This window comes from Sitophilus oryzae, unplaced genomic scaffold (genome assembly GCF_002938485.1).
Source record: "Sitophilus oryzae breed Bouriz unplaced genomic scaffold, Soryzae_2.0 scaffold_213_pilon_pilon, whole genome shotgun sequence".
NCBI classification, from domain to species: Eukaryota; Metazoa; Arthropoda; class Insecta; order Coleoptera; family Curculionidae; genus Sitophilus; species Sitophilus oryzae.
In genome coordinates, this window is record NW_022146767.1 from 1,751,437 (window position 1) to 1,770,519 (window position 19,083).

The 19,083-nt window shown below is 33.1% G+C and overlaps 1 protein-coding gene across 5 annotated transcripts in view; it reads left to right on the forward strand.

Annotated features, from left to right (window-relative positions):
- Positions 1 to 9,593, forward strand: part of LOC115884223 (protein gustavus) — a 245,167-nt gene extending 235,574 nt beyond the window's left edge. For 3 of the 5 annotated variants that reach the window (XM_030902729.1, XM_030902730.1, XM_030902732.1), the window contains 3 exons: positions 697 to 907; positions 3,176 to 3,584; positions 5,559 to 5,698. In XM_030902729.1, the coding sequence (XP_030758589.1) occupies positions 697 to 907; positions 3,176 to 3,584; positions 5,559 to 5,698 (760 nt within the window). Of the gene's footprint in view, positions 1 to 696; positions 908 to 3,175; positions 3,585 to 5,558 lie in introns of all 5 variants that reach the window. The other 2 variants (XM_030902731.1, XM_030902727.1) reach the window with 2 other exon arrangements.
- The last annotated feature ends 9,490 nt before the right edge of the window (positions 9,594 to 19,083 follow it).

Sequence of the window (19,083 nt, forward strand, 5' to 3'; positions counted from 1 at the left end):
TATTGAGTTTAGTTTTTATAATAATTGCTATCTGATAGCTGATATATCTCGGAGAACATATATGTATTGTATTATAATTTGATCAAAATCAGTTCTTCGTGTATGTTGATCGGAGTAGGGAGTAATCATGGCAAGATTTGTGACGATCGAGCGTCTTAGAAACTTCGTGATGAGTGTGATACAATACAAAGTGTAAAAAAATAGGAGGCTATTGATTTTTTAATAGGGTTTTCATTATATAAAATTTATGGATTTTACGTTTTCATAAAAAGTTTAAAATTCAGATCAGAAGTGTGTAATGTCAGATGTCTTATTACTAGGTCAAAAAAATTGTAGTTGACAAAATCCAAAATTGCCGATATATTTTACTTTGAAAATTAACAACTGGATTTATATATTTCTTCTGTGCTTTTCCATTCTCCTAAATTTATTCTATAATACGTCTATACGTTGCCATATTACCAAAATATTCTGTTTTTAACTGAAAATATCATCTAATATTCCAAAAAAAATCGAAAAACACCAATGCAATTTTTCACTATAAAACCTCATAGTCGTGTTTTAGGAGTCGGAATATACCACCTCTAAAAATATTTGAACCTATTTAAGAGTCGCCCTTTACAATACACAGAAGATACAATTATTGCAAAAGTAGGATTTTAACGTACCCTAACTACATCAGTCATCTTATTCTAGGGAACTAGCACAAGATTTTGCCAGACCACCCAGACTGGACATGTTATTGGACATGCCACCAGCGTTACGCGAGACGCAACTCAAATACAGTTGGAACCAAGATGACCGCTCTCTCAACATATTCGTTAAAGAAGACGACAAACTGACGTTTCACAGACACCCCGTCGCACAGAGCACGGATTGTATAAGGGGAAAAGTTGGATTTACAAAGGCAAGTAGTTTTGGATATAACCTTAAATTAAATAAAGAGAAAGATACAGCGTAACTAAGAATATAACTTAGTCGTACTCTCGACATTTTTTTTCCAAAATACGAAACAAAGTTAAAATTATAAAACGCTCTTTTCTATTGTATCTGTTCGTATTTATCCAAGTAGATTCTAGTGGTTAACTTACCTAATTCTAAAGCTAAGCACATGCAGGTCAGGCAGGGCAACATGTTGACATTACTGTATCACAAACATGTTGCCAGAATGTATCAAGTTAACTAGCAATAAGTTAATGGATATAGGACAACATCGGGCCTTATCACACCCAAGATATTTGTTGACTGTCCCTTGGTATCGTGTTGACAGTAATTGTTGAGTAAACATCGTTGTTTAGATCGTGCTGTCGACCAGCTTTTGGGCAAATTGGAGTTTATTTTTCCGGAAACCAATAGCTTAAATCTTTTACTTCTTTTTGATGAGGCAGGGCCATTCGGAGTCAATCTATAATATGATTATTATTATTATTTAGTTTATTTTTTATTCATAGAGAATAAATATAATATATTTCCTTCAACCAATTTCCTTCGACCAATTTGAGATTTTTTCTTATTTCTAGATGTTTACGCATTTTTTCACTTGCCACAAGGTTGAATGATCAAGTGCGGTAGTTGCTAGATAGCTGTTCTGTAACTTTGAACTGTGACAACTGTGCGTTGAAGTTCTTCTTAATATCGTTAAACGGACCTACAATAGAATTTCCAAAAATACCAGTCCACACATTCAATTTCTGAGGGTTTTGTGTGTGCACCTCGTGAAAAACCCTGGGGTTGTCCTTAGCCCAGTACCGACAGTTGTGCCGATTAACTACATCGTTCAAAAAGAAAGTACACTCGTCCGAAAAACACACATTAAATAGGAAATTATTATCATTTGCCACTCGTTCACTCATAATTTCACAAAATTGCAAGCGACGATCAAAATTGTCTTCGTTGAGTTCTTGTACCAACTGAATTTTGTACGGGTGAAATTTGCGTTTTTTTAATATCCTTTGGACACTTGTACGATTCTCGCCGGTCTTATTGGCTAATTTTCTTGTACTCAGCGTACTATCCATGGCAACTTGGCCCAATACAAATACCTCCATAGCTTCATTTACTACAGGATTTTCCTTCTGCCTCTTTTTATTCATAACGGAACCAGTTTCGCGAAATTTTGCTACTAACTCGCGAACAATTTTGCCATAAAGGTGTTTGTCAGGATGGCGTTCATTGAATATCTGCGCAACCCAATTGCCACATTCCTTATTTTTAAAATAAAGTTCGATAATAATAATTGTTCCATAATAATTGTTAAAAAGTTTAACGATATTGAGAAGAACTTCAACGCATAAGTCACAGAACAGCTATCTAGCAACTACCGCACCTGATCGTTCAACCTTGTGGCAAGTGAAAAAATGCGTAAACATCTAGAAATAATAAGAAAAAACAGCAAATTGGTCGAAGAAATCTACCCTTATCATTTACTCTGATAAATGTTTAAATAAACTTTTCAAATTTCAATCCTTCATATTTTCTGTATGACTCGACCGATTTTCAAAAACGAAGTCGGAAAGTATAGACAATAGAAAGCCCTTTTCATTGCGGTACGACTTGACCCCCCTTTCCATTTGAAAAAAGTTGAAGGATGATACCCCCACTCAGAGGGTTGAAGATTTTGCAATCGTTTTTGGGGCAAAAGTTGTCCCCCTCACAAACAAAATTGACGTGTTTTTGGATTTTTTGAAAAAAAGAATACCCTAGCCGTTATGCCTTGCGGAACGTTTTCGATGGGCCACCCTGTATAGACATGATACTAACATGTATACCATTGTTTCTATTGAAGAACGCATTACCTATCTCTTCCATTTATATAGCTCTATTTCTTCACTCATTGCTCTGGCAGCTTCTTTAAGCTCTGCTAAGGCACCATTGTTGAAAGTCATTATTATCATCACTTTCTGACAACATTTTGGCGTTCTTGGGTACAAAAATTCGAACTAACGAACTAGATATTCGACACTGACAAAAATTAATATAATATTTTATGTACCTACTTTTTTTATTAATGGCGTATTTTAATTATAGTAAAATATAGTATACAAACCCTGAGGGAAAAATTTGATCACTGCCTCGAGAATTAATCTCTCGACAGTAACGAAACACTCCCCAACTTGGTATATGATTGAAGCTATTATACATCTCAAATAGTATTAATTTTTTCTTCTTTCTTTAGGGCATGCACTGCTGGGAGGTGTGTTGGTCGACGCGGCAACGTGGCACGCACGCGGTGGTCGGCGTGGCAACGGCGGAAGCTCCCCTCCATTCCGTAGGATACCAAAGTCTAGTCGGCAGCACGGACAACTCGTGGGGCTGGGATCTGGGAAGGAACAAGCTCTACCACGACTCGAAGAACCAACCGGGAGTACTCTACCCCGCGTTACTCAAACCAGACGAGACTTTCATCGTACCGGACAAGTTCTTGGTGGTCCTTGACATGGACGAAGGCACTTTGAGCTTCGTCGTAGACGGCCAGTACCTAGGAGTAGCCTTCAGGGGCTTGAAGGGAAAGAAATTGTACCCGATCGTGAGTGCGGTGTGGGGACATTGTGAAATCACGATGCGGTATATTGGAGGACTTGATCGTAAGTATATCTTAAATGTATTCCTCATTATAACATTTTTATTCTGACTGAATGATGGCAACATTCAGTTCTACCCAATGTTAAATGAGAAAGTTCTAAAATACAGAGATTAACATTAAATGAGAACATTTTCATACAAATAATAGGTGGTTGATTCTTAATTCTAGTCTGCTTGTATGCTTATTATGTATGTTGCTGTTATGCTTAATCTTAGAGATATATGGCTCAAAATCATTTTAAAACTCCATTTAGAAAACAAAAAAGTATTTGTGAAAGAAAAAAATATGATAGATTTTATTGATTAATTATTGACTAGATATGTTTTGAATCTTCTTGAAGAAAAAACAGAGGCTTTTTACACGGAATACATTTCATCTTTTGAACCAGATGGTTTATTCTCTAGTGTACACTTTTTCCACCTAAATTACCATTATTTGGCCGCTACAGAAGACTTCTAAACAAACATAAAATATCAATAAAAAACATAAAGACTGATCCACTGTTATCAACTGATTCACTTATCATCTTATTTATACTATCTATTCTATGTTCACTAAAAGTACCTGAAACGGTTTCTTCTGCTTAGAACTATTTACTTTTGTTAGATTATTTCTTTAGAAAATCTAGTAAATTATATTACCAAGGGTTAACATAATTGTGTAGGTCTTCAATTATCTTGTTAAAATAGACTTTAACGTCAAATTTCATTCTGGGATGTAAAATTTGTTGCGATGTGTTTCAAGATAATATTACTTTTCAATATTATTCTTCCTCGTTTTCAAACCATCTGTGGTCTTACTACTTCGAAATATAATTAAAATATACAAAACATATAAAAAAATAAAAAAAAAATATATAAAAATTTTCACATTGAATTTGATTTTTTTCAATTATGAATGGACAATTATCAATAGATAATATAGGCTTGGTCTTCATCATTGGGTGGCGTTCTAATTTTCTTTTTTTTTCTTTTCTTTTCTTTTTTTCTTTATTTTTTATTTCTTACCTTTTTCTCTTGTTTTCTTTATTTTTTTTTCTATATTGTAATATTATCAATAAGGGAATATATATGAGTAACAATTTGAAGAGTGTCTTCGCATCTCCAGAGACTGTTCTGAACCAAATAAATTCTCTCTTATGCTCATTTTGAGCATTTTTTTGTAATAAACTTTTTCTTTTTTGTTTTCTGTTTATCTTGTTTTCTTTTTTTTGTTTCGTTTCTCATTTCTCGTTCTCAGTTTTTCTTTCTTTTTTCCTTATTTTTTTACCTTTTTCTCTTATTTGTTTTTTTCTATATTAATTCTTGTAATATTATCAATAAGGGAATATATGTGAGTAACAATTTGAACAGTGTCTTTCGTTTTTCGTTTTCTGTTTTATCTTGTTTTCTCTTTATGTTTCTTTTTCATTGTTTTATTTATTTTTTCGTCTTTTTCTCTTATTTTCTTTATTAATTCTTGTAATATTATCAATAAGGGGATATATGTGAGTAACAATTTGAACAGTGTCTTCGCATCTTCAGAGACTGTTCTGAAACAAATAAATTCTCTCCCTAATTCATGTTGAAGCATTTTTTTGTAATAAAGCTTTCGTTTTTCGATTTGTTTTATCTTGTTTTCTCTTTTTGTTTTTTTTTCATTGTTTCGCTATTTTTTTCTTCTTTTTCTCTTATTTTCTTTATTAATTCTTGTAATAGTATCACTAAGAGGATATATGTGAGTAACAATTTAAACAGTGTCTTCGCATCTTTAGAGACTGTTCTGTACTAATTAAATTCTCTTTCTTGTTCATTTTTAAGCATTTTTTTGTAATGAAACTTTCGTTTTTCGTTTTCTCTTTTATCTTGTTTTCCTTTTTTTGTTTCTTTTTTCATTGTTTTATTTATTTTTTTTTCTTTATTAATTCCTATAATATTGTCAATAAGAAGGTATATGTGAGTAACAATTTTATAACATCGTTTTTTCTTATTTTCAGCCGAACCACTACCACTGATGGACTTGTGCCGTCGCGTGATACGACAGAAAATCGGCAAGGCCCGTCTCGAAGATAAGGTGATGGGCCTGCAACTACCCCAGGCGCTCCAAACCTACCTTTTGTACAGAGATCGAAGATAATGTTACTCCAAACCGAAACGGACGTCTTCCGCATCACCCATACTTTCCACCGCAGACTTTACAGCGGATTCGTTCTGTTCCGACGCCAATCTCGAGAACAGAACAGTGTCTTCGCGCCTCCAGAGACTGTACCGAACCAAATAAATTCTCATACCTTTAGAAAGCCACTCGTTTTTCTCAATTTTTTTTTTCTAAACCAATAAACACGACTACGTCGCGAACTACGGGGCCGAACAGTCTAAATTTGTCGCTCTGTGTGATTATTGCGAGTGTTTCGTTGGATTCCGAAAGAATCTCGAATGTGAACGATTAGAAATATATAGGAACAAATAGGATCGTTGTGCGTTGGACTCGTTGGACTCGTTTCGATGGTGTATTTTTTCTATTGATCTCGTGGAAATGAAGAAGAGGGAAAAAGTTTTCGCCATATTTTCGATGAGGATGAGGAGGTGAAACGTTATTTTTTGTGTAAATATCGACGATGATGAGAAATTCCGAGTCTTCTGTAAACTTTAAAGCACATTGGCTTCCTGATTATAGCTTTATCTGATAATTTTTTAGTATTAATCAAGGAAAATGCATGGAAAATATGGAGGTAAATTAGAAGTACGCAAAGGGTAAAGTGCCTGCGCAAGAATCTTTTAACCATACAGAGTATTTTGGACGTTTTTTTTTCGATTCATAACTTCAAACATGTTAAAATAATTTTAATCATATAATTTTTTGTTCAAATAATCACTGGTAGTAATATAGACTATTTAGTCATAGTTTAATACAGGTTTTTAAGTATGTTGAGCAGTAATGGGCAAACACCCGGTATATTGAATTTTTTTTCACCGGGTATATACTTACTTTGTTAATTTAAGGTACTCTAATTAATATTTACAACATTTTTTTGCTAAATTCAACATTAAAGAAACAAATGTCAAAAAATTCACAAATGATGCAAACACAAAAATGCAAATGCTAAATTTTGGGTATATATTGTACTCATCCCATCACTGATGTTGGGCATATATTATTTTTTTAGTCACTTGTTTAGTTTATGTGAAAATTAGATCAGTTAGAATTGATATAAGTTTAAGAAATTCTATGGTTCTAATTAGTACTAAATAAACAATGCAACATACTTTTGTATTAACCTGTATTTTTTTAAGAACATCATAATTATAGCCTGTGGTTAACAAGTAGGTATATTTCTAAAAATTCTAATATTTCAGAATTTGGCTTCTAATTTTTACGTAAGAATGTTTTATCTAACTTGTGTAATTTTGAAGTTATGATACGAAAAAAATCTCAAATCTCTGTGCAAAAGTTTTTGTTAATACAAATTCATTTATTTTTGTTAGTTTTTAGTTTTAGTTGTTTAGGCGATTATGTCGACCTTTTTTTTCTGTTCTTAGTGTCCTGGCAGCTAAAATATTATATATTTTTTGTATTTGTTTTATATAATGCCTGTACAGTTTTTAAATTAGTATATTTTCGTTATTTCTATCATTTGTCCGTGTTTCTAAAGTAAGTTTATTATATTTTTTTATGTTTGGCCCTTCTCTAGAGTATGAAAACTGAACAAAGTATATAAAAATTAAATACAAAAAACAAATATTCAGTTCACAGAACCTTGTTTGTTTTTAATGCTGAAATCAACCAAATACAACTTGCCCAATTGTTGTTATTATCAAAAATGATTTTAATTATGTTTCTTTATTGTTACAAGCTAAAGTGTGATATGTTTTTTCGAATGTCCGCTGTATTACTTGGCAAAGGCACTTTACTTTTCATTATTTTACTTGGAAATTGGCTGTTTCGATGTCGTACCAAAATACCACTTGAATCTTGGTTTTAATACTTAATAGTCAATACGGGTTTATTAGACTTTAGAATTCTTTTTGTTAGTAATTAGGCAATTTTTTTTTAAATAAAATGTTCTGAGTGTCTGAGGGTTTACCATACAAAATATGCCTATGTATAGGTCTCTATGTTTATATAAATTCTCCTGTGATAATTGACATATTAAAGGGTTTTTAAAACAACAGATTTTTTAATTTAAATTTTAAAAAAAGTTGAAAAAAACTTGCAATAACTCTTTTTGGTTTTCTGTATTGCTAAAATATTTTGGATGATTTGTATTTTAAAGATAAAAACTGTTAATGAATTTCATCATCGTCAAAAACAAGTTAAACCAACTTTTTTTTATTTTTTTTGTATTTATACCGTATGATCTTAAAAAATGGAGTTAAATCGGCTTGGAAATAACAATCGATGACATTTTCCATATAATTTTGCAATAAAATGACGGGGATCTTCATTTCCAAGCCGACTCTGACGTCGTTTTTTTTTTCGATCGTATAGTATATACAGGTTGTCAATTAAGAAGTGGTCTCTAGCTATAATTTTTATTTTAAAAATATTTAAATACTTTATAAGGAGAAATATTCAAATTATTATAAACATCTATTCATACTTATTAGTGCAATTTTAAACTCATATATGTGTACTTTTCTTGAAAGTATACTTTCTAAGTACACTGATACTTTATCCAAGCGTTAATATTATTTTTTAACGCCTTTTTTAATAATTTTTCGAAAAGAATTAAGTTTAGTTAAAATTTTTAACATAGTATTGATAAAGTTATTGTTTTTTCTTTCAGTTAAAAAGGATATGGCAATATGTTTTATATAAAATAAGTAATTATATGAAACATTTTATATACTATTTTAATAAATTTTTAGTCAACTTAATTTTGGGGAAAAATAGATACGGACCACTTCCCAATTTTAGAATGTTTTTTACTCAGCGTAAACATATTTAAATACTAAATTTAAACATTTTCGGAATATTATAATAAATATGTACAGTATACAGGGTAAACCCAAAGATAAAACGACATCGCAGGAACGGCCGATTTCAAAGCGATTTTTTATTTGTTTTTGTAATGAAACTTAGACTTATTTTTGTAAATAAAGAACCTTAGATAAGTGCCAGTTACACACATAATTTATATATAATAATAAATGTACGAATCGAGGGGAGAGACGGTGAATTTTTTTGAAAAAAAGTACCAGAAAAAAAACCGACTTATCTATTTTGTAGCGAAATAAATTCAACCCCGAAAACGATCGCTGTCTCCCTCTAATCTCTCTCTATCTCTGTTTTACGATAGCTATGTAATATTCGGCCATGAGATGGTCGCGAGGCGTGTATTAAATATATGTGGTTTGTGTTTAGATTTTAGACTATTTTCATATATGAATTGTGCGGAACGAATACAAAATTATAGCAATGCAAAAAAAAACACTTGATACTTCCAGATACAGTTTGATTTTATGTATATTTTATCTAACCTTCTCGTAATTTATAAGATTCAAAATAAAACGAATGATTTTGATGCGATTTGTTATTTTTTTATGTTTTTTTAGTTTGTACAAATTAGGAGAATACATAAAAATGTGTCAAAGTCATTTTTCCAATGCAACCAGAAGAAAAAAATAGTCTGAAAACCTGTAGATTTAATATCATTTGCAAGCGCACTGGACAATTGTTTCCAACACTTTTAATTATTTTTTTTAAATAGAATTAATATTTATATATTCTCGATCTTTTAAAATTGTTTTAGTGTGAGTTCATTTTTTGTCCAGCGCGTGATCCATTGTGTTCAATATCCCCTTTTGTAATGATAATCTATATATTTATAACAAATTTTCGTGAGGCGAAAAGTAATGAAACAAAGCAGAAAAGAAGAACATATATTGCAATTTTTTTTCGTAGCGCCTGGGCGAACCTAATGTAAGTAGGATGTTTTAATTATTGTATTTAAGTTTGCTGTGAGAGCCCAGGTATATTTTTAAGTTATCGATGTATGATTATAATTAAAAATAAATTAATGTAAGAAATACAACTTGATTTTTCTTTGCTGACCATTAACCCATAACTTTTGATCGAACTTAGAGTGTAACGTGGGCTCACCTTTAAAATTTTCCATTTTTTACCTAAATTTACCTCTTCAAGTTGACGAATTAAAAAAAGTAAATATTACTCTGCCTGCACCTTTTATCAAATGCAATTTCTTTAATACATTTTTGGCCTAATTAAAAAATTGTCAACTTGCCTAATTAAATATGGCTTTTTCTAATTATATTTCTAATGCCTAATTAAGATTTCCTAAGTAAATAAATTGTTAACTTGGCTATTCTTTTAATTAGGCATAAATTTTTAAAGAAATGCTTCATAACCAACATTCTTTTAAAATACTTCTTGCCTAATTTAAAAATATCCAGCTTGCCTAATTCAAGTTGACTATTTTTTTAATTAGGCAAGAAATTTAAAAAAGAAATCCCCCAATGGTGTTTCCCCAATTTTTTTATCGTTTGCTGTGCAAATGCCATTTTTGTTAATATGTTTCAGAAACAAGATATTAAAATACTTTTGGTGAAAATCCTTTTGTGCGCTTGTGTTCCATAGGCGACATCCAAAATGTGTCAAAAAATAAAATCCTCTCAATGAGCAAACTAAATAGCTTATTGTAATGTTAAATTACAGCATTATTTTGCTCATAAGTGTTCCATGAGACGTATTTAAAGACAACAACTTGATTTAGAGTTGAAAAATGCTTTTAAGTCGGAAATTTCTAAAAAGTATGGAAATTGGTAAAAAGTTAAAAAGTTTTAAAAATCAAAATTTCGGACGTTTTAATTAACAGCTACCTACACAAAATGATCTACAAATTTGTGGGAAATATTTTGCATTATAATAACGTTAAATCCGAATTTCTTAAAATCTATGGCGTTACTTTTTCGCAGAAAATTTATGAAATTGTGAAAACTACTGTTTAAGAAGAAATTGATAAATCGATTTTTGTCACTGCCATCTTTTGCCGGAGGCTTGAACGAAAACTGTGAATAATTCACGATTTCTAAGCAGATTTCTGTTTTATAATCAACGTCAATGCAGTGACATGCTGCTAGATGGTGCCATGATACCTACTATAATAGCTATAATTAAAAAAACTGATTAAACCATATTTTAGTTAAAAAATATATTTTCAAAGAAAATAATTATTCAAATTAAACACAATAATAAATATTAATCGATACTCAAGTTACAGAATCGATAAAAAATAATCTCTATATATAAAATATATTGTTTCGAATAATATTTCAGTGGTAGGTTATTTTAGTTGCTTTTATTTGAGTGAATATCATCATTTTTTATTTCTATATTTTATTTCATGCGCTGCTACTTTATTTTTTAAGTAACATTATATGTATAAATATATTTCTTTTCATTTAAAGTGCATAGATTTTCAAATTAATTTTAGGTCCTATGGCAAACATGCACTTGATTATTTCACTTGAAATTATTTCTTCTCATCACAAAGATACGCAAGAAACTGGTCATAAACCTTTGATAGACCTGTTTGTCAGGCAAATATTTGCGAATGTACTTTCATATCCCACGCACTATAAAAAAAGTAATTTGTCTCAAGCTTTGTTGCGAGGGAGTTCTTGAACTCTATTCCAGACATCTCCAGAATAGGGAGGTAGATAATTACAGACATTTTTTTATGATATATATTTTGTGGGCGTAGATGCTTTGTCTGATATAAATAGAAATGCGAAAAAATATAAAAATAGACCTATTATAAGGATTTATAAAAAAAATATTCTGTTAGGTTTTAAAAAGTTAAAATTAAACGAACAAAACATATCCTCCATAAAAATTATATATTACGAAAAAAGCACTAATAATTTCTGATCAATGTTGGGATTCTATTCTATTCCATATATTTGGAAAATAGAACGGTTCTGGTCCAGTTAGTGGATTCGCTCCTTTTCTAGCTAGATCATTTGCTTTTTCATTGCCTTCTATTCCTTGGTGAGCAGGCACCCAGAGTAGGAGGACTTTATTTTCTTTGCCTAATTTGTTGAGCTTCTCTAGGCATTCTTTGACCAACTTCGAATTGATGCTTACTGAGTTGATCGCGTTAAGTGCTGCTTGACTATCGGATAGGATAGCAATTTCCTGTTTTCGATAGTTCCCATCTAAAATAAAGTGTACGCATCTTTCGATAGCGTAAATTTCTGCCTGAAGGATACTGGGGTAGGTGCCTATTGGTTCGGAGTATTTAGTTTTCGGCCCAAATACTCCTATCCCTGTCCCTGCTTTGGTTTTGGAAGCATCAGTATACCACGTGATGGTATGGTCTTTTATATGCTGAGTAAGCGTTTCTTTCTTCCAATCCTTTTTATTACTCAATACTACAGTGAGGTGTTTCTCAAAGTTGTAAATTTTTGGAATATCATCCACTGGGAGTTGGAGAAGTGAAATTTTCTTTTTGAGGGTGTTCCAAGCCCCTGACCTGAAAATTCTCCCAGTAACCCAGTACTGTTTCCGTCAATGACCATTCTAATCATTGTCGCATTGGCATAACTACCGACGACAATATGCAGTGGTGTTAGGTCTAGAATGACCTCCATTGCTGCTGTTGGACATGTTCTCATGGCACCTGTGATGCAGATACATGCCAGTCACTGTACTTTGCAACTGCTCCATAAGTAATCATGAGTCTTACAATTATGGTATACATCCAGCGCAAAATGTTAGGGGCGCAGCCCCACCTATTTCCCGCCAGTCTTCCAGAGAAGTTTACTTTATTATGCCTGTTCCAGAGAAGTTTACTATCCAGGGTTATTCCCAGATATTTCACTTCCCGTGATGGCAGTATTTCCTTTCCATCTAGATGGATTCTTTTCAAGTTTTTGCTTTCTGGTGAATGGCACTACTGCGGTTTTATCTGAGTTAATAATCAGCCCGACAGTTCTGCACCATCTCTTAGCGATGCGGAGTCCTCTTTGGATAATATCTCACAGGGTGCCTTCATGTTTCCCCCGTGCAATGATGACTATGTCATCTGCATACCCTATGCAGTGTATTCCCGCTAGAGTTAATTCTTCCAGTAGTTCATCCACTACCAACTCCACAGTAGGGGGGAGGTCACTCCACCTCCTTACGTTGTTTTAACAACTACAGTTTTGGTACCTATCTCAGCCTCTGCTGTTCGTGTTGAGAGCATTTCTCAAAACCAGCGAATTATCGTACTGTTCACCCCTCTTGTTTCAAGAGATCACCGTTATAGGTAAGTACACATATTTTCATGCAAATGGTCTTAACTTCAATAGGCTGTGACAGGACAGAAAAAAAATACAAGCGAGGAAATAAAAATCGTATAAGTTGAATAGATACATAGTTGAAAATTTGCAGTGCAAAAATGATGTACGATAAATTGGATTGTGTGGAGACCATTTTCATTCACAGCACACTAAAGCAATTTCATTTTCATACTATAGCCATTTATCTACATTCCCTCAGCATCCAACCTACCCTCATATTTACACAAAATCAATAATTAAGCGGTTTCTGTTATCAGTCGTGACTCTCCCTCAGATGCCTCAGTTTAAAGGGACAAATGGAAAGGGGTGACATTTTTGTAGACTCTATACTGGCGAGGGGGGCGGACCATGGGGTGAGCTTAATTTGTTCGAGGGTTGATATATGTGCATAGGAGGGGAAGCTATAATGGATTTGCTTAATAGTCTTAGTTTCTGCTGTAATTGAAGCATCAAATGTTGCTTCCTTGTCTGTGAAGGCGGACTTACATTTCAACGATTCATGATAGGTATGGCTGTTTTAGCCTGTTTTTAATAACAATATGTAGGTAGTTTCTCCAATTTCTAAAAGTTTTATTTTGCTGCTGGATAAGTTTTTTAACATGTTCCTTACAAATATAATCTATCTAGTGATGGTCTAGTGAAAAAACATGTTACATTTGACAGTTTCATTTTGATATATGAGGATCTCTTTATTAAGACACGAGTACTTAATAAAATATGGTAGGTATAGATTTATTTGAAAACATAAAAAAATGAAACCAGGAAATTACATTTTTTGATGTGGCTATTGACCTAACCTAAATTTATTCCTTTTCTCATCTCTAGTTTACAATCTCCTTTCGTGTCCTTTTCAAAATTTCTAATAACTCTTCATATACCTTTTTGTCAATGGGTAATAACAAAAAGAAATGGAATGTGTTTTTCCGTTTCTTCTTCTGATTGATAAAATCTGCAACTGGCTTCGTTTGCCAATCCCATCACTTTTAAATGCTTATTGAGCTAGCAATGCCCTGTTAGGAGATTCGCTACAGCTTTGACCAAGAGGAAATCTTATCAATCATTATTCCTATAATGGATTGCCGTTAAATTTGTGACATCCTTTGACTAAACTACCCCTTGTTTATGTTGTGCTGAGTATAATTTAAGTTGTGTGATAGGATGGGGGTATAGTTCCTCCGCTTCTAGTCTTGTTTTACCAAACAGAAAGTGTCGTTGCCATCCAGAGCATTGCAGTGACATATTATGTGTTCTGCTGTTTCAACATTTTTATCAAAGACTCCGCAGCAAAGACTTCCTTGATACATGTTGGGCTTGTTCAGGCTTATATACATGTTGGGCTTGACACTAAGCAGCCATTTATCCGGTTAAGGGACCTACTGTGACCAGCACTTGGTTTTGCTATGCCTGTGCCCCTGTCTATTTCTTCAGTGGACGGTCGGATTTTTTTCAGAATCTCAAGTTTATTCAAGCCTTCACAGAAGAATCTCGATGATAGTTTTGGGCTCACGAGTGCCGTATATGCCGCCTGCCTATCTGAATATACATTGTTGAGTTTCCCTGAGTAAGCTCCTCTGTTGATTTTCGTACATTGGAGAATGGCGAAGATTTCTACCTGGAATAAGGTTGAGTATTTTTACTTCAAGAAAAGGATAAACTTGCCCTTTTTTGTGATGAAAAATAGAAGTAATCTTCTACGGAGAAGCCACAATAGTTCGTAGATTGTATGGAGGTGTTCCCATTTCTTGAGTTATAACTAAATATACACTCTTTTGACAAAAGCCAGTATCTGAAACGGTTTTACAGAGGTTAGCTCTCCATCTCCGATAACAGTTGTATCAAAGCGCATGGCTCGAATGGTCGTCGTCTCGGCGCACTCAATACTGAGGTGTTCTGGTATTTCCCCATTTTCCACACAGAATCTGCATTCGCCATTGTTTCTTAGCTTCGACGAAAATCTTTGATTTTTTACGGTCTAAGTTCTGAGAATTTTTTTCGAGTGTCTTAGACCGTTGGAGGATTCCCATTCCAGGTTAAGTATGAAGTCTTCCAGGTTTTTGAGTTCCACTTTAAGTAGGTTTCCACTTGGGAAACAGAAGAGTTGTGAGTTGAGTGCTCGCTACTTTTCTAGCATTAGATTTTTCAAAAAAAATCCACAATAAGACTATAAATATTCAAAACTTACATTGAGGCTATATAGACTGATCTGAAAGAGTTAAAAATTACCTAATGATCGTTTTTTTTTTGTTTTACACAGACCAAATATATTTACACATAAACAATACAGTCTGCAGTCTCCCCACGCGCTGCAATTACGTCTAGACAAAACAGTATGCATATCTCCTCCCTATTTGCGCCCTGATTTCCCCCTCTAACCGTCAGTTCACCTACGCCACCCCCTAAACTCAAAAACCACCCTTCACAACGACGCGTATACATCCTCCCGTTTTAAATTTTATTTCTCTGCGTTCTTCCTCGTCCTTCTTCGCTCCTGCTCGTCCTCTGGAGAGTTCAAACTCCTTCGACGCGACGTATAGCAGCGAAATGTCAAACTGTGGGGCGCTAGAAACTCGCACTTGACGCTCTGTGTGTCTATGTGTGCGATGCGTGTTATCAGGTTGGTAAGCCTGAAGTTGCTCGGCTTTCGCGACGAATACGACGCTGGTGGAATCTTTATATTACATGGAACAGAGCTGGACTTTGTAATTTTGTAATAAAAATATAATTTTTCTACGATCGTGCAAAAAGTAGCTATTTTTTACACTATATACTGCTTTAAAAGTCAAATTTTATATACTAGTGCAAAAAGTAACTTATTTTTAACAACGCCTTGACATTATTAATTGTGACTTTAACTAAAGAGAAAAAATAAAATTGTAAATTCTTGTAAAAATTTGACAAATCCTAGAAGATAAATCAAGTACCAGTACTGGACACCTCGCAGCAATGTTCCAGAAAAGAGATTGAAGTGAAGAGATCTTTTTCTTCACTTCAACCCGAGACCTCCACGAGCAGAAATGAAAATAAAATTCAAGTCTACTGGAAATGAAGTTTGTCCAATAATGACCTTAAAAAAAGAAATTTAAAATTTTTCAAATTGCGACATTAAAATTAAAATGAAGTAAAAAAAATGTTATTAAAAAAATAAAAGTGTCATTGTTAGTTGTAATATTATTCTGTCAATTATTGTAAAATCTGCAATTTTTTTTTTGATTTAAGAATTAAGCTTGAAAATGTTTACTAGCAGACCTTACAGTCGAACATTGGTTGAACCTCTTTTAGTGCGAAATGTACAAGATAATAGCTTAATAGCCATAAAAAAATCATTGCAACTTTATTAGAATATTTTGAACGGGAAATATTATGTTATATATTTATAATTAATTTTTTTTGTGTCCTAAAATATTTTGGTCAAAAGAAAATATACAAATGTGGGCAACGCTGTGCCGGTCAAGCTTAATCACGTGACTAAAAGTTTATTTGGTATGAACTGTATACCGGGTGTGTCTCAAAATGACACTATGGACTTTTTTATTTTTTCACATAAACAAACAAGATTTGGTATGGCAATGTATGACATAAATTAGGATTGATTGACGTATTCAATTGTTTTCGGTCACTTCCTGTTTCACCGGAAATAACTACAACTTTTGAATTTTAAATAGCATCCTCGGTATTCTTTTACTTAATCGATAGAAAATGACACTCTGAATCGAATGACATATATGTCAACTTTTGACATATTCGCTCAAAAACAAATTGTATTTTAAATTTCAATCTAGAGTGCCACGGTTGTGTTAAAAACACTAATTTTTAGTCAAGGAGCCTTGGAAAAATAGATATGATCGAAAACGATGCTCAAATCGTATTTTTAATCATATCTCAATTTTTTTAAATAGAACAAAGGTGGCTTATTAGCATATTTGGAAAAGGCATTTTTTACGAATAATTTGATACCACACACTTGGTATTTCGAGTCAAATTGTCGTTATGAACCGCATGTGACAATCTCAAATAAACCATATGCGAAAATGTCAAAAGTTGACATATGATATGTCATTCTATTCAGAGTGTCATTTTCTATCGGATAAAGTAAAAAAATACCGAAGGCGCCATTTAAAAATCAAAAGTTGTAGTCATTTCCGGTGAAACCGGAATTGACCGATAACAATCAATCAATCCTAATTTATGTCATATACTAACATACCAAATCTCGTTGTTTTATCTGAAAAAATAAAAAAGTTATAGGGGGTGAGCCACTTTTGAGACGCACCCGGTATTATTAAACTGACATTAAGTGTCAAATTCAACGGATGTACTCATTGTTGCTCGATATACAAATTCAACTATATTTTCATGTTTTCTTTAATTTTCTCTATAACGGTATGGAAGTTTGGAAAGTATAAACGTAATTAACAATTTTAGAACAAACACAAATTTTTAAGAAGAATTAATTTTTCTCAAAATGTCAATAGTAAAAAAGTTTTTCCTCTTTTTACATACTGTATAAGATTATACGTTTTAGATTTTTCACTTCCCGGTTTTTAATTTTTAATAAACTTCCGTTGCAACACCTGAAAGATTTAATAGTCTCATTCTTACAAAATGTTTCAGAAAGTATAAAATTGATTTTTTCGAAGTTAAAAATTTATTTCTATACCATTCTATAACTTTATTCGAAATACTTTTAAATTATATATCGTTAACTCGCGACCCAAACGATTTTTTTCCTTCATTATATATGAAATATTGTGAACACGGCCATAATGATCCTTTGCGCTATTCTCATTCAACACATCTGTTATCGAATATTATCCCTATTATACCCTTGTACGAAAATGTTCGATTTCTATATATTGCGCCAAAGAAAGCTCCCGGGATGATATTATATGAAAAATATGTCTTTGGTACAAGCATTCGGTATTATTAATATCCAATATATCTTGTAAACTGTCTTTTTTTCCAATAGAATCAAGAAGAGTGATTTCTTTTGTTATTTTGCTTATGTTTGGAATTTAGGCTGTGTGTAAGATTAAACATAATGCTTTCACTTAAGGAAATTTTTAGTTACTTTTACAAGTACAGTACAGTACCTTTATAAGTTACAGTTTAGTTAGTGTTACAACACCGTTTTAACGCTCGAGTAATAATATGAAACTGTGAAGCAATATTTTTTTTATAGAAACTATCGGAAACAGGATATAGCCATCTTATCCGATAGTCAAGCAGCACTAAACGCGATCAACTCAGTAACCATCAATTCGAAGCTGGTCAAAGAATGCCTAGAGAAGCTCAACAAATTGGGCAAAGAAAATAAAGTCCCACTCTGGGTGCCACCCCACAAACGGATAGAAGGCAATGAAAAAGCAAATGATAGAAAAGAAACGAACACTCTACTAACTGGACCAGAACCTGTTTTCCAATTGGGAACCAATTTTTTTCTGTTTTCCAAACCAACTGAAAGCGGAACTGACGAATCTGGAAAACTCCATCCGTAACCTGGAATGGGTGTCCTCCAACGGTCTAAGACACTCGAAAAAGTTCCTCAGAACTTACGACCGGGAAAAATCAAAGGCTTTCCTTGATTTAAGTAAAAACAATCTTCGGATTGTCACGGGGTTTCTAACAGGACACTGTCTCCTCAACGAACACCTCAGTAGGCTGAAGCTGAAAAACAACGGCGAATGCAGATTCTGTGGGGAAAATGGGGAAACACACCTTATCACTGAGTGCACCGAGACGACGATCGTTCTTGCCATGAACCTTGGTACGTCTGATGTCGAGGATGGAGAGCTGGCCTCTGTGGAGCCGTCTCAGATATTGGCTTTTGTTAAAGCCCTGAGACCGTATGAGGAGTTATAATCCGTTATAACTGAAGAAAGGGGAACACACAATAGATCTGTAAGAGGTCGCGGTGATTAACTCCCCTTCTAAACATTCTACATTCTACAATATTATTTGTTTTTTTTTTAAATAAATCTGTGTCTGAAAACGTCTTTAGTTCTTTCCTTCCAAAAAAGGCGTTTGAAGAGGTGTCTCGAAATGAAAAACAGTTCAAATGAGAGATTCTGTATCTCCCTTTCTTCTCTCTCGTACCATAAAGTGTGGTACGACTGATATCGGAGAGCTAACCTCTGTAAAACCGTCTCATATACTGGCATGTGTCAAAGTCCTGAGACTGCATGATGAATTGTACTCAATAGATCTATAAGTTCGCGG